The 17,737-nt window shown below is 35.3% G+C and overlaps 1 protein-coding gene across 4 annotated transcripts in view; it reads right to left on the reverse strand.

Moving 5' to 3' along the window:
• LOC145684481 (guanine nucleotide exchange factor DBS) overlaps positions 1–17,737 on the reverse strand; it is a 295,537-nt gene that overhangs the window by 25,798 nt on the left and 252,002 nt on the right. For all 4 annotated transcript variants that reach the window (XM_081756923.1, XM_081756924.1, XM_081756925.1 and 1 more), the window contains 2 exons: positions 8,138–8,329; positions 4,142–4,267 (listed from right to left, as the gene is read on the reverse strand). In XM_081756923.1, the coding sequence (XP_081613049.1) occupies positions 4,142–4,267; positions 8,138–8,329 (318 nt within the window). The remainder of the gene's footprint in view (positions 1–4,141; positions 4,268–8,137; positions 8,330–17,737) is intronic.

Consider the following 17,737-nt stretch of genomic DNA (forward strand, 5'->3'; position numbering starts at 1 on the left):
ATAAATTATACACCATGTTACTACTGTAGTAGGGGAGAGGGGAGGGACATTGGTATACAGGGCACATATGTACGAGGTAGATATTTTTTCACTGTGAAGAGGTAAATGGATAACAGTTTGGTGTTGGCAACATTGGTGACAAACGAACATCGTAAGGCACAGTTGATGGATGGACGCAGCGTTCTTTTCTATGTGCTGAAAAAAATAACTTGATTTCTTAGAGCAAAAGTAAGTTTTCACTTACGTCTTTGTAAGCTTACATTTGTAATAAGCACTGGATTTTTGAAAACTTATGTATGTTGCATGAAAGTGTAGTTCTTTACAAATAATTTCATTTATGTTCAATTGCCCTGCGTGGAGTAACTTTTCAGTTATAGGAATTAATGATCCTGAAGTTCCGTTGGGGCACATTAGTATGCATGAATGTGGGGTGGATTGGTACGGACCAATGTGCCCCTACTGCTCTGTACCAATCTACCCCTTCCATTTGTAATTATAAGGGTAGGCTACTCTTTGTGCATTTCCCATGTATCACAGTTTTCATTGTGATTAACATCAAGTGGAAAAAAGTTACTAATAATATAGGCTATCTCTTGTCTGATCGCTTGATTTCCGTAATCAAAGCATAAAAATAAATTAACCAAACTAATACGGAAAACTTTCCTATTATTATATTTCCGACTTTCCGGAACTACAGGTATAGCCGATAAGTAAACAAACTTCCGAAAGGAAAATTGTTTAACCCTTTAGGTTCCATGATAGCAAAAACGTGAAGATTCTTTCCCTCAGGTCATAATTTGCTAGTGATTTTAATAGGCACATGTCTAACAAAATCAACCTTAAATATATATTTCTACATGGGCGCTAAACGGCACCGTATAGTAAGCGTCATATTTATTCGACTTTCAGCAACCTATTTGAAAGCTATTCGGCGAAGTTCTTGAAACTTTAATTTTATAAAGGTAACCAAGGATGTTCTGTTGCTTTTTGTGGAGGTATGTGTTCAATTGGCCCTCACACTAAGTTGAATGGATATGAAGAAAACGCGAAGGTCAGTTGTTGGTGTAGATATACACAAGTACTACCTGATTGTGGCAGTTCAGTTACACAGTGAAATTGTGTAAGGACAGAGTGAACATGGGACCTTCACAGAGAGCCCTAAGGACGAGTACGGTGTACGAGTTCAAACTGGGGTCAAACGCCGCTGTAGCACGGGAGAAGATACGCCAGGCCTTTGATAAGAATGTAGTGACTACGCGGACAGTGCAACGGCGGTTTAACAAGTTTAAAGATTGTGACGAAACATTGGAAGACGCACCACATGTACAAAATGAAGATCTTCAGGCAGCAATTAAGGCGAACAGAGTTCAGACATGTGAGGAACTGCGACTACAATTCAGTGTGAGTAAAGATACCTTTCGGCAGCACCTCTATTAACTTGGGAAGCACTACAAGTTGGGTCGATGGATTCCACATGATTGGATATGGACCAGAAGGCAACGCGAACAGACACCTGTGTTTCTTTGCTGTAATTGTCTGAGGAAGGAGCCATTTCTGGACAGGATGTTGACGTATGATGAGAAGTGGGTCTTGTACGAAGCTCCACGGTGCCGTCATCATTGGTTAGCATCCCATGAACTGGTTCAAAACAGCCGAAACCGCACTGCACCAAAAGGAGGTCCTCCTGTGTGTTTGGTAGGATGCTCGCATCATCGTGCATCGGAACTGCTACCAGCTTGTCGGAGCATCAATGTAATTGTGTACTGTCAGCAGTTGATTTGTATTCAAGAACAACTCAAAACTCTGGAACCAGGACTTCTGAATCGCGAAGGGATCCTCCTGTTACAGGACAAGGCTAAGCCCCACGTGGATAGGATGATCCCGGACACCATTTTATGTCTTGGATGGGAAACACTACTGTATCCGTCATGCTCCCTGGACATTGCACCATACGATTATCACCTGTTCTACAGCGATGGAATCCATGGCCTCCCAGAACGTTGGCAGAAGGTAGTCGATACTGATGGGACTATTTTTTATCTTCCAAGTACGTCTTAGGTGACATATCGATGTTCGAAAGTTGTGGGTGAAGAAGCGACAGAACTTTCTTGGTTACCTTTATAATAACAAAGTTCCGCCTCGTTTGGAGCAAGGGTTACGCTCGGCCCAAAAGTATAATATCTTTTCCAGCTAGTAGTTGAGGTATGAAAGATTTCAAAATTTTGTAAATTGTAGGTAGCCCTTGGATTATTTACTTCTGTTTTTCCTTATAGAGACAGAACCTCATTTATAGTACGTTTTTATCTTTGTAAATAGCTTGCGGAACTTTTAAATTTTGATGAGAACACAAGCAAGCATTGGACTTGTTTTATTTTATTTTTTTATTTATATTCATTTATTTATTTTGTAACAGGTTGAACTAGATCTGTTGAATTACTAAAGATTCTTACAAATCTTCACATTCTTTTCATGAAACTTTTTTTTTTTTATTTTTCATTTTTGCTGCCGTAGATCCTTAAATCTATTGTTAAAATACTTGAGTTTGTGGAAGTTTAATAGAATATTACATCTCAAAATATTTCATGGAAAAATAAAACAAATAAATTACGTTATCTCTATTATCAAAAAGTCTGTGTGATATTTCGCTTTGCTTGTACCAATCTGCGCCAAAGCCAGTACCAATCTGCCCCTACATGGGGAAGATTGGTACAGATTAGAGACCTCTCGTAAAATGTAATTTACTCCAGGTAGGACATTAGTAGAAACAATATTGTACATTGTAAATGTAGCTAAAGAATCACAGTTTAAGTAGGAAAAAAATCATGTTTCTCAAGCTGACGATATGTTGCTAAAATCTCGGGTAAGTAAAAATCGTACCAATGTCCCCTCCTCTCCCCTAAATATTATAAAAACTAACTTTAAGTCCCATGGAACGCGAAGGTGCAACGCCGCAATCACAAAAGCTTTCTATTGACTTCTCTTTTTAGCCAAACTGGATCCAGTTTATACTTTGCATTCCTATCTCTGGAAAAGAAGTCTTAATATTACCCTTTATTCTGCGCACGGATCTTCCTAGTTGCCTTTTCTCCGATTGAGTTTTCAGTTAGAATTTTGAAACCGTTCTACTTTCTTCATTCTGGCTACATGACCTGCCCACCTAAGGCTTCTAGACTTGATGACCCTAACAACGTTTGGTAAACTATATAAATTATGTAGTTCCTCGTTATGAAGTTTCTGCCATTCCCATTCCACTTGGGTCCGAATATTCGTTTCAGGATCTGGACTGAATAATAACACGAATTCCCTGCTTTCAGCTAGTTTCTAATTTCTTCGTGGATATGGTTTCGATCTGTTAATCCTAGATATTTGTAAGTATCTACTTTGTCGAAAGTATTACAATGTATCATTAATTTTCAGTATTAAGAAATATCCTTAAATATAAGAAACTGCTCAAAATATATCTTCTGGAAAATTGTTTTCGAACTGTTGTTGAATTTTGTAATTTTAGCTTTAGTAACCTGGAATTATATATGCAATCTGAGAAATTCAATATCATGATTGGATCCAATATCGTGATTGTTATAAAGTTGAATGGAATTAACTAAGTTTGTGGAAGTTAATTGCACAATTCCACTATAACAGAAACCATTGCTTTGGCCAAACCTTTTTGATCTGTTTATGATTAATTCTGAGTAATATTTAAGCCTTTCTTCTTCATCTTTATTATTATTATTATTATTATTATTATTATTATTATTATTATTCCGTAATTGGCAGGTCACTTGCTGCAAGTAAGAAGTTTCCCTGTTCTATGGTCTTCCGCTAACCTCTTCGTCTTCAGGTATAATTTCTCTTTTTTGATATCGTTCATCAATTGTAGTTTCCTTCGCCCTCCCTCTTTTTCCTGCCACCGTACCCTCTAGCACGTCCCTCATGATACAAGTCCGTCTTAGCCAATGTCCCAAGCAGTTTTCCTTCCTCTTCTTAATAATATCTCAAATTGTTCTTTTCTTCTTCACCATTTGTAACACCTTCTCACTCGTTTTCCGCTCAACGCAGCTAATTCTCTCCATTCTTTTTTTATTCTTTTATTATAATAAAATATATATAATTATTTTATTAGCATAATATAATTACTTACCCCGAAGCCAGTGATAGCCACTTGGTGCATACTGTCATTGACACATTTCAACACAACTAGCATACAATCCAAAGCCTCTTGAAGCTCTTTGCAGCATTTCCCATCGTCACTGTACTTCAGAAGATCCTAACAACCAAAATAATACAATCGTTAATATTAACAGATTTATCTTCTGTTCTTGGGAGTGTATTTTATATTATTTTGAAAGCATAAACTACTACTCTTTAAAAAAAAATATTTTATTCGTGGGCAGTTTTTGTCGAAGGAAAAAGGAAAGAATTAATTATCTTAGCTTTTAAGATGCAATAATACGAAAAATAAAACCTATTTTCTTCACATACTTTAACAATACACGCTCACATCAACAAGCAAGACTCGTGTTCACAGTTCGCCTGTTTACTGCTACACTAATCAACTGAGATCACAAACAGAATATAAACTAGCAGCGTGTTTTTTCTTTTTTTTCTAAATTACACTTTGTGTAGCAAATTGAGATACAAATTCAAATTTGTATCGCAATTGGCAAAAATTGTACTGCACTTTCTGTACTATAAGGAGTAATTATAGATTCATTAAAAAAAGTCTAAAAAAATACGGAAATACTTCACAATTAGGCTCAGAAAAACACAAAGACATTGGCTGTTCTTTCTTCAGACAAACATACAAAGACAGAGAGAGAGAGCAAGATAGAGTCCCATTGGGTCGCGATGCTTTTGAGTTAGGTTCATGGCGTCTCGCAAGGAGATTTAAAAAAAAAAAAAAAAAAAAAAAAAAAGACGCAAATAGGTATTCGGTATATCAGTACTTCAAACGAAAAGCGGAAAGAAAAGAGAGAGAAACACGAGTGTATTTTTGTATATTTTCGGCGCTGAAGGATGCCGTTACTGTTTCAGTGATGTACTGTATGCACTTCTGAACTTTAGTAGCCATATCTAAGTCCCATTCATGCTGCACCATATATCAACTAGGTCCAATATAGTTTGAATTTGTTTTCTCTGCTGCCAATACGCCTCTTCTTCAAGGGACTTTTTTATATTACACACTCAGAAACAAGGATAGAATGACCCTAAACTTAAGAAAGTGTGGAGGATGACCTCACTAGCAACAAACGGACAAAGGAAAGGAAAGGCAGAGTGAATACTTTTTCATTTTCCTCCTTATTTTGGCTTCCGTGGTAATATTGAAAATGCAAAGATACATTGCAATTTGCGATACATTTTTTTCAATTTGTATCGCATTTCCATGTTTTTGCATCACAAACTGCGATGCAATACCGCTTAATAAAAACGCTGATAGCCAGATAAATAGACATAAATGACTGTTGTTTAGGGAATATCAGATTAGAAGTACAAACTCATAATATTAGAACTATATTATGCCTTACATTTTTAAAAATAATTCTTTTTGTTTACTTTTGAATTTACTATACATAAAGTGTATAATATGTTGTGCAGATGGGAAGATTAGGCCATTGCTGTCACGAGGATGCTGCTTTCACGCGAATTTTTTAAAAATGTGCATCAGTTTTTAAAGAAATCAAAAACGATAAATTCAATCTAATCAAATTTGTGCGAAGGCAATTATGTACATAATTTAACTTGTTGTGCCTTCAATGTGTTTTATTTATTTAACATTGGATCAAACATTAAAACATCTCCATGGCTAGTAATTAACTGTCTACTGCCGTATATGACAAAGGAACTTTTAACTTGAACGATTTCGCATTAATACAGGTACAGCGTAGTTTTTTTTTCCCTAGAGATTCTGAATACTTTACAATAGTGCTATTCAACCGGGAGTACGCGTACCCCTAGGGGTACGCGAAGATGTTTCTGGGAGTACGTAATCGTAAAATAAGCACATTTTTAATATTTATTGAATAATCATAGTAAGTTCTAAAGTTACTTTCAATTTTTGAATTTTTAACATTGTCTTCAGTGTGCGAATTATCAGGAAGGATAGGGGAAAATCCTCCTCACTAGAACTGGATGCCTCCCACATATTTTGAAATTTCCCATATTAATTTTTTTTCGGATGTGCACTTTACCCCCTATAAATAGTCTTTTGATCGGCATACTGATTGCCCTTTTGTTGGGATTCTATTTGTTCTCCTTTTTAATCAATAGAACATGTGCATTAAGTTAAATAAATTAATTTCGATTTAGTTTCTTTTAAATAACTTCAAGGGTACACAATTGGATGGCGAACTGTGTCTAGAGGTACGCGAGGAAAAAAGCACTACTTTACACGATATATAGTTTTTGCAATATCGTAATGAATTACTGTGTGTGTGGTAATTTTTTTTTCAGCGTTTTAACTTTCCCATTCAAACCACAACAATCGTAAGAAAGAAAAGACAGATGCACTACATATATGCACTGAGTGTACTGCTCTTATATTCTGGCAACCCTCTAAAGTAATGTAGAAAGCCACTCACGTCTCCCCCTCTAGACATCCCTTCACTCAATAACACCATACGAAAACTCAATAAGAAAAGAATATACAAAACACAAATGCAGTAACTCATCAGGTATGCAGTATTAAAATATTATTTTAATAATAAATAATAATAATAATTATAATATACAATGGAACCAGTTATTAATCTGGATCGATGCCATCCCCGACAACTGAAAACGAATAAAATGGGTGGCTCTGAACATTTGAGATGAACGAGTAGCAGTGCCTAATGTACACCATGTCAAGCAGTTTGCTTTCTATGGAGTGATATTTTCTAAATTAACATTGAAACCCGAACTGCTAATAGATTTTATTATTATTTTTGGTTTTAGTAGAGAGCTTAGAGTGGAGACGGAATTTATTCTTGGAACGCGTAATTCACTGAAGAAAACCACTTTTTACTATCTATTACCAGTTTTACTCTGTGATCAACGCTAAAACCGGAAGTGATTGATTTCTGCCACTTCTCGTTTGAATAGAGGATTAAGAGAGAAGCTGCTAGCTATTCTCAGAACGCTAAACCAATTTCAAAGAAACGCTTCTCGCTATCTCCTATATTTTTTGCTCTATGTGGATTAATATTGAAATCAACAGTTGTAGAGGTTTCTACCATTTCCGGTTTTAATAAAAGCTGAAGATTGAGACGCATCGAGTGCAAAATAACCGCCCCTCGCTATCCGCTATCAATTTTCCTTTATGGAGATCGACCTTAAAGCGGAAACGGTTGATTTCTATCACTTTGGTTTGAATGTTATCTCTATCAAAGAACGTGATTCCAACTTTTGACCTGTATATCCTGGCTAAATTTGATGGTGATCCATCAAGGAGTTTTTGAGATTTTTTTGACTCTCGGGCGGACAGGCAAGGTATAACACGCACGATACAATTCTCGAATGTTCCTGTTTCTCAACTCAAATTCATAACAGTTCGAGATTCAATAATTCCAATTGTCACTGTTCGGTATGCACCAAATTTATAAGTGTCCAAGCAGTTTGGTTCTTTTATGTCTCTCTTTGGAACGCCAAATTTATAACATTCACGGGTTCAATTCCTTTATATTCGTTGTCAGAATTCGCCAACTAATTGATGCAGTTTCCGAATTCAGGAGCCAATTGTATAAATGTTTATCGTTCAGTTTCATTTTTTCTTGAGAGGAAGACAATTCTGTACCAGTAATCGCTTCGATTCCATGGAATCTTATTAAGGAAATAGGTTGTGGGTCGCCTGGTTCGATTCACATTTTCACATAAATATTACTTTACTCATATAACCCACCTATAATCCAAGTAAACTACAAGATTTCACACAAACAAGAGTCAAATTTGTTTCAGGATTCATTCAGAGATAAAGATCTCCGTCCCAGATCACCCCCAGATCAGGGTGATGAGCACATCCACATATAATATTATAATATATTATTTCATGTGGATAGACACACCATACACACAAGTTAAACTAACTTATGTTAACAAGGCTAAAAGTATAAACGAGTTATAGCACACCAAAGTCCTTAGCAATTGATATTTATAAAGGTACCTTGAGAAGAAGTTGGTACTTGGTTATCCTTTGTACTGGTTTGAGAAGATAGGCCCCTAACGGTAATTTATGTCCCAGTTTCATCTGACACTCCTTGAAGAAAAGGTTGTGTTCTCCTACTGCTCGGCGAAGACCTTCCGATTGAGGAATATTCTGACAGTAGTAACTATAAAGGCGGTGGAAGGCATCTCGCTGAAAAACGAAAGGAAAATAAATAAATCATAAATATAGACATACTTCTTTGTTAAATGGATTCAAGACGCAAAATAATAATCAATACTATCTACAAAAATTATTTCTTAAATATATGCTGGAGCTGGAGCTTAGCCGCAAGAATGGCTGTTCACAAAAATAATTACAGTTTAGCAGAAAAGAAAGTCAAGTATGTAGTGTAGACGTCTTCACTAGTAGGCTGATCATGACTTTTACACATTTTAGTGTCTCCTCGTAGCCAAGATTTATCTATCTATTAAAATGCTGCAATAACAATTAAAAGCGCCTGAGCTCCAACCTATAACTTTAGCTTTCAAATCTTTCATTTACGGTTATGTGTGATTTCAAGTTTAACAGAGAAAAACATTTTAAGTATTTGTACTTTAAATACTCTAAATTAGTTAATTATATCTTTTTCATAAAGTTTATGATATAAAATTAGTGTTCAAAACCTTTGTATTTTAATAAGCCTTCTCCAAAATGAATGCAAATGAACTGTGCTGCCATCTTTGGAGCTCTTTTAAACTATATGTTTCTGGAAATTTATACGTTTGTGGCCAACCCTTTCGACAATGAGATCTCGGAAACTACAGGCTCTAGAAAGATGACGTTTTCACTGATCGCTTGCAAATTTTGCGTAGATTGTCCAGTTCTAATTGAATATTTAAAAAAGACATGGGCATTATGTCTTTATTACATTTTTAGGGTACACTGGAAGCATTGAAATTAAAAAAAAAAAAAAACTAAAGCATCATATCCTACGCGTTTTACGTTCCAACACCACATTGTTGTATATTGAGTTGTATATGTCTCAGGCGTATGTTTCATGGCCAAATAATAATGAAAAAGGAAGGATAAGCATTTCTCGAGTCTAAGATAAATAGTAAGACTATTCATGGCTTTGGATTGATTATTTTAACAAAAGAGCCACTGACCAAAGCTTAAAACCCACTTTATTTTAAATTATAATTTGTAACTGTTTCGGATATCTAGCATATCCTTTTTCAGACACTATCGAAAATAAAAAATCTGATTTTTATTTTCGATAGTGTCTAAAGAAGGATATGCTAGATATCCGAAACAGTTACAAATTATAATTTAAAATAAAGTGGGTTTTAAGCTTTGGTCAGTGTCTCTTTTGCTAAGATAAATCTTAATTTTTTGAGTGTTTTGCCCAATGAACACCATATATAACTGACATTATAATTAATTGTATATGTGATGTATTTGCTTACTACATACTGCAGCAAGAAGAAAGAAAACACTGGTCATACATGAATTAGAAACTTCAACCGGAAGTAGGCTCAAATCTTACAAACGGTGCGAGATATTGAGAAAAAATAATCGAAAAAAAACTGTCCTTTATGATACCCCTTGCCGATTTTTTTTTTTTTATCAAGACGTCTTTCACTTGTGTCTGTAAAGGGACATGTACATATGTTGTGAGGAATGAGAAGGAGATTTATGCTCATATGCGAATGATGCGCTGTGTAGAGAGCGCAGGTTCAGCTAGTCTATATATTAAAATACTAGTCTAGAATTTGCTAGCTTTATATGTTTGTCTCCAATTCTTTCGACAATGAGATCTCGAAAACCACAAGTGCTATAAACGTGCCGTTTTAACTGGTCGATTCCAAATTTTGTGTAGATTATCCAGTTCTCACTCAAATTTTCAAAAACCGTATCGTTATTGTTCTATTCAATATTTTAGGGGCCGTTTTGAGTCCATAAGATTAACATTGATGCAGGCCGAATCTACGGTGTTAGGCAACCAGTAAACAAGTTACGTATGGTGGGTTGACAGACATTGCAGGCGCTTTGCTTAAATCTGAATGGCAAAATCTATTGCATGCTGGCTTCTTCAAATGCCTCAAGAGACTCAATGAGGCGTATTCGGACGGATATGGATTTATTAAGAAAAATATTTCCACTTGATATTGTGTTACTTTTACAAATTTGCTACAAACTGACTCCAACATCTGTACATAGCAATTCACTTCCTTTGTGAGTCTCTTATCCTTTACTTGTGCGAGTAAGGAGACATGCACAGTGGGAAGGAGATTCATGGACATAACAGAATGATGCGCTAAGTAGACATCGCAGGTTCAGCTAGTTTATTTATTTAATTTTTCGTTTTAAGAACTCTGCGTTAATGGTTTCGTCAAGAGATACATTATTTCAATTAATAGTACAAATATTATACAATCAAAATAGCAATAATATTAAACTAAAAGTGTATTTACAAAAAATAATCGTACTTTGTTTTATATATTTCTACATTAAAGTAAATTTTAATATTTATATTATAGAGAAAGAGCAGACTGAAGGCATTCCTCTAAACTATAGCAAACATGTTTATATAGCAACTTGAGGTGTCTTTTAAACTAGAACTTTCGCATTTGTTTGACGCAATCCGGCAATTTATTATATAGTTTTATTCCTAAGTGGTGTAACGAATTTTGAGTTTTTATTAAACGGAAATTTTGTATATGAATATAATAGGTTATTCTAATGTTGTATTGGTGTAGGTTCGAATTGAGTTGGAAGTTTTGTTTTTATTTATATGTATGAATTATTTTGTTTCAAGAATGTATATTACACGCTAATGGTAATATTTATAGTTTCTGAAACAGTGGTCTACTTGGTGTATGAAACGGAACTGATAGCATTATTCATAACACTTTCTTCTGCATTGTAAATACTTTGTGCTGTCATAAGGATGGAGGACATGTGCCTCGGTTACAAGGTCGGATAGTAGTTCGGGAACCACTTTCAACAGTAAGTCCCGAAATGTAGCGCAAGTGATATATTTATATACCTAGGTGTATACACAAAGTTAACGAATTATTATCAACAAGTACTCTTATGCTGTTTGTACACGGTCAAAGAAAGCTTAAACAAGACTTGTTCAACACCATTCAGGACTATTTGATTAAAATGACGTTATTTTTGTCTTGAATTCAATAGTTTCGTTCCAGAGATTTCGTTTCGGTCCTGTTCTAAACAATAAAAATCAAGAGCATTGAAAAGCCAATCAGTGCCTGAGTTGATTGCAGGAAAATATAAAACAACTATATGAGCATCGTGGAACAGAGCGGTAGTTGTTGAATTAATATATTTTTATGAATATTTTCCATGTTTATATTATGTTCAAAGTGTGCATTATAATTTAAAAAAAGGAAATATCCGCGCTCAAACATATTACGAGTAATCTTGCTGATAATATATACGATTTATGTACTTGCAGTGCTTGCATGCCCATAGTTATATTATAAAGGCAATGACAATAATAAATAACAAATAATAATAAATAATAATAAAAAATGAATAATAAATAATAACTCGAGAATTTAATATTCAGAAATATCGGGAGCATGTTAAGACTAGTGCTTCAGATTTAATATATACTTGACTTTCCTTCCTTTAATAACAAGTTCATACTGATGACGTACATTCATATGATACAACACAGAAGAATAATTTATATACATTATATCAAAACTACATTTCTACTTAGAAAAAGAAGTATCTTTCTGATGTCCGCTAAGCAATGTACAAGTTATAATCATATGGAACATATTGTTATACCCACTGGCGGCTCGTGGTATTTATACTTAGGAGGGCTGCATAAAATAAAACACCTTATTTAGAAATTAATTCCATACGATGGTCCTTCCTTGTAGTAAACTTTTCGATAACTCTATCATTGAAGTTAGGGATTTTTTCAACCATTTCCATTTCTATTGATAACATGGCAAATACCGTTAAGCATTCTCCCCTTGTATTTCTTAGAAAAGTTTTCACTCTTTTAAGGGTAGAAGAGCATCGTTCAGGTGCACTTGTAGTTAGGGGAAGTGTTATGAATATTTTCAAAAGTTTGAGAAAAAGTGAAAGCAAGACTACTGTTTATAATATCTGGAGGAAATTCACAGCACCACCAAGTTTTCTGATCTCTTCTCTTGCATAAACTACACTAAGTTCAGTATGAAGTTCATCTTTATCAAAAACAGGAAAGAGCTCTGTACATTTATTGAAGATTTTTTCTGGAAAGGAAGCACTAAACTGATTAAAATTAGATTTCTGCAGAAGTGAATATACATAAGTGGTCTGTAAAATGGAAGCGTAGGTTTACTTGCTTTAAAATAACGTCAGACTTCTTTGGCTGCGTTTGCTCTTGACTGTGTATTTGAAACAATTCTCTTTTGGTTTTGATTTTACGTTTCCATATCAACTAGTCCTATTGATTTCCTGATTTTATTAATTTCAGTAATATGACTGAAGACAGATAAGTATGACTGAACTTTTCCTGCATCTATATGATAACTATGTAGTTGGTTATGTAGAATATCTAGATGTTACGTAACTAAGTTAAAAAATAGGCAGAAACAAAATTCTTCAATTCAGTAAGCATTAGGGTATATCTCTCCCACTACAAGGCAGACGCTTCATTTATTGTTGTAGTGCTTGAGGTCTCGGATTGTGACAAAATTTGGAAGCATTCATTTAGTTCTTCCTGCTTTTCACGCACCACATTAACAGTCCTAGATTTAAAATTTCATCTGGTTGGTCCATTACTGGGTATCCGCTTTGCAAAACAGGAATCTAAAACTGCTGTTCTGCTATGAGAGCGAGAGAAAAACCAGGATAGCAGAAAGATTAGAAAATAATATTCTGGCTTTACTGTTTTGTCTGGTGGCTCTTTCCTTTACAAAATATAATTTATGAGCAAAACAGTGCACAAAATAAGCATTAGGATACACCTCTCTCACTTTGGCCTCGACTCCATTTATTGCCCTACTCACTACAAGTGCACAAATAAGGTCACTTATAAGAACGAAACAGACCACTCTAAAAGAACTGCAAAAAATTCTAATTGTATAGTTTGATATTTCATAAATTTTTTCACGTGTCTTTTGGAAACACTGATACAAAGATAAAAACCACAAGTAACACCACGCAAATATTGAAAGAATTAAATATAATCGCATTTTGAAAGAATTAAATATAATCGAATATTGCACAGCATAAATCAGTTGCCTACTAGAAACACCCCGCCAGCAGACAAACAAAGAAACCTTAAACAACATAAGTATACTCAGCGTTGCTAATGAAAGAAAGGGGGATTATGCCACTCGAAGCTAAAATCAGAAACTAAATAGGATATGCCAGGGGATATTTTCCATGGAGTTGGCAAGCCTGAATATACGTACTCGTCGCTGATCAAAGCAGACGAACACAAAACGAGAAGAGCGCGCTTGCGCAAACTCTCAAGCATCCGAAAGGACTGCATGTATTGCAGTCCACACGTTACCAGTATAGACATGCTGAAAAGAGGAGGAAGTAGAATCACAGCATCGTAAGAAAGGCCAGGCGAGATTGTACTGACAGTCCCAGGGGTGAAGTGGAACAACAAATTTGCTTCAAGGAGGTGAAAAATTGAACAACAAAACGCGCGTAAAAAGGGCATAAATACAAAGATTGATTATTAAGTCTCGAATCGGAAATATGGAATTACGTGGGGGGGCTGCAGTCCTGCAGCCTTCCCCCACGGGCCGCCGCTGGTTATATCTCAAATTACTCATATGTTACGTCCCTCATCTATCTTTTCTCTGATATTTCGAGTGGGATCCTCGGTCTCTCTTCTTCAGGGGCATGCAATGGCTTAAGTTGAGTTTACAACAAAATCTTTTATATATATATATATATATATATATATATATGTGTGTGTGTGTGTGTGTTTGTGTTTGTTTGTTTGTTTGTTTCTCAACAGTAGTATTATGAATATTGTGTAAATTTTAACTTTCTCAATACTTATAGGTTGTTCTTAATGTAACTGTGTACTTTTCTATATTATTGCACTAACTTTAGGCTATATATAACTGTGTTATATAAGAACATAATAAGAGCAATCTAAATTACTGCAAAAAGGTAGCCGCCTATAGGTATCGATCAAATCTACTTAAAATTCCTAATTACCACTGTTGACACTCAAAAGAACAATGTGAAGGTCATGTTGTAGAAACGACTTAACCCATTATATAGCCCTGAAGAAGAATGATTGAGGATCTCACTCGAAATATTGAAGGAAAGATTAATGAAGAACATTATAGGTGAATGATTTGAGGTATTCATAAGTTCCCGATAGCAAAATTCTAAAAGTAATTAGTTTTTCAGTTGTTATTTAGTACATATAAAAATTAGAATTTTATCGGTACACGCTACGAGAACAAAACTTTCCTAATGTTCTAATTGCTGTATACGGCATTAGTACATTAGACAACCTTTCTTCCCTTAGTTTTTAGTGATAAAATTTTAATTTTACCGATGCAACATCCCTTAAGAGTCGACATTGCTGAGAAACAAAAGGTATTGCGTTGTTAACGAACATTTAAGTGATATTAGGTACAATAAATGCACCATTAACGGCAACCAAATATATAAAGTTTATATGACATATCCTGTCAAAAGTTTATGATACTTCCTATCTAAAGATTATGTGACATCCCGACTAAACTTTATAAGACATCCCGACTAAACTTTCCTAAGTAAAGTTTATATGACATTTCCCACGTAAAGTTCATATGACATTTTCTATGTAAAGTTTATGACATTTCCTATCTAAAGTTTATATGATATTTCCTACGTAAAGATTATATATCATTTCCTATGTAAAGTTTATGATTTTCTATGTAAAGTTTATATGATATTTCCTATGTAAAGTTTATATATTTCCTATGTAAAGTTTATATGATATTTCCTATGTAAAGTTTATATGAATTTCCTATGTAAAGTTTATATGATATTTCCTATGTAAAGTTTATATGATATTTCCTATGTAAAGTTTATATGACTTTCCTATGTAAAGTTTATATGATATTTCCTATGTAAAGTTTATATGAATTTCCTATGTAAAGTTTATATGAATTTCCTATGTAAAGTTTATGATATTTCCTATGTAAAGTTTATATGATATTTCCTATGTAAAGTTTATATGATATTTCCTATGTAAAGTTTATATGATATTTCCTATGTAAAGTTATATGACTTTCCTATGTAAAGTTTATATGATGTAGCGTATCGAAGCGTAACGCCCTTTAGCGAGGCTACTTTTTGCTTTTCTCATTGCTATAAATTCATAATTAATATTTAAAAACCGTTCAATTACTTTATTGTCATCTAATTAACGCAGGTTTTATTCAGTGTTTAATTTCTTTCTTTATATTTTTATTCTTTCTGTGGAGTAACTCAGCCAGACGAATATCTAAAGTTAGCTGTTTGTCTCGTAAGAGGAAAAGAATGTTCTCTCTCTCTCTCTCTCTCTCTCTCTCTCTCTCTCTCTCTCTCTCTCTCTCTCTCTCTCTCTCTCTCTCTCTCTCTCTCTCTCTCTCTCTCTCTCTCTCTCTCTCTCTCTCTCTCTCTCTCTCTCTCTCTCTCTCTCTCTCTCTCTCTCTCTCTCTCTCTCTCTCTCTCTCTCTCTCTCTCTCTCTCTCTCTCTCTCTCTCTCTCTCTCTCTCTCTCTCTCTCTCTCTCTCTCTCTCTCTCTCTCTCTCTCTCTCTCTCTCTCTCTCTCTCTCTCTCTCTCTCTCTCTCTCTCTCTCTCTCTGCATGTTGTCGAAACATCTGAATTGGTAACCTATAACTTTTGAGTAGCTGCATGTGCAAGGAATATCCAACCCTTGTGTCTTATCTGAAAGTCTGATGTTATTTCTGAATACTTTCATTGTTCTCTGTTTATGCCCAGATGTTCTCAAAAACGTTCTAGACATATAACCAACTTTTAGGTGCCAACTTGACATCTCAAAAATGCTAAAAATGTATATTTTCACACTGTATAAAATACGCGACTAGTGAACACTTGTATTTCTGGTATCACTGTGAAACTATTATGAAATCTATAAAATCCCGATAACGCCTGAGTTTCTCTGTGTTATCAAATTAACCTTTAACTTTTAATTTGGATATTATGTACTAGATGACGCTAAAGCCTTATACTGTTTACAATAACGCGCATGTGTGAATATTCTAGTAAACACCCTAAATAGTCGTTTAGAAATCAGTATCCAATCTAAACGCAAAGACTAATTTCATTGCACACGAGTGTCCGCCCTTTTGGAAAGATACCACTCTACTATACTTCCACGTACGTAACGTGTGAAAAAACTCCCTGAATACAAAATAGCGCTACAAGCATGTTTTCTGGGGAGAATTCTGCTGCGTCTAACCAGACATGGAGACACTTGTCTCCCGTTCGGGGGAAATTTCTGTGTCGTCGTCGTGACGACGTCTTGCAGTTCGACGTCCCTTTGGGGTACCTCTCCATCGACTTAACGCAAGCCTGCCGACTCAGCTACTCTTCGCTCCAACACATACTTATTGTATGGGGGCTCGAAGTTAAGCGCGACTAGAGTCAGCAACTACTTTTCGTACTCGCTCTTATACTAAGAACTTTGTCATATGTTCTCCAGCGTTGGTCGCAGCTCGACGTTTATTATTTATTATTACGAACTAGTGTTATTACACTGTGTTTGTGGAGAACTCCGTCATCTCCGTTCTCCCATCAAAGACTATCTCGATCTTCATTTCGTGTGTGTGCCATACAGTAAAAACTCTGATACTGTGCTGAAAACTCCGATTTTAGCAAGTTTGCTAATACAACATACAGGCAGTCACATTTCTATCTCTTCATTCAACTGCCCTTATTTCTCTTTTTAACATTGGTCACATTCTGACCCTGCCAATTTCACGCATACGTCACTGGACTTAGGCGTCATCTAACCTTACCTCTATTGTATAAAACAACTTATTACTTATTAACTCCTCTGCGCTATACACAAGCAACATTCAATAAAACTCATACTATTTCTAATTTGGCGTTCCAGTCATTGATAACGCCTGTCTAAAGTTCTCACCTACTCTAATATTCTCTCATAAAGTACCTCCGAAGAAGCCGTTCGTCGAAGTCGATTACTACGAATATCTCTCTTGTTATTTTGAGTCTACGTGAATCTTTACTTCAGTCACGCCTGCCAAGGACTGCGTACTTCACCATCTTGTTATTCGAGAGGTTGAGTGAATCATTACCATCCTGTGTGCCCTGCGACTCCAGTTCCATCTCGGCATTCTCCCGTAAGAATTCCGATTGGAGAAAGGACTTCTCTCTTCGTAGGCAGTGATAGCATCTTGTTGGTTTTACCGCTCGAACCAATCCAGACGCATCCTGGGAATTCTTGGTCGCAGTGAACACTTCCTTGGCCAAGCCACGTTCAACTGGACTTCTACCCGACTAGATGATACCTCAAGAGGCCACTTGGAACTCCTCAATCTCCGTAGGTGTTTAATTGCGAGGTGAGTGAATTAAATTGTTTTTGTGATCCTAATTGTCCGTCT

Source organism: Thermobia domestica, chromosome 4 (genome assembly GCF_964235325.1).
Source record: "Thermobia domestica chromosome 4, izTheDome1.hap1.1, whole genome shotgun sequence".
NCBI lineage: Eukaryota > Metazoa > Arthropoda > Insecta > Zygentoma > Lepismatidae > Thermobia > Thermobia domestica.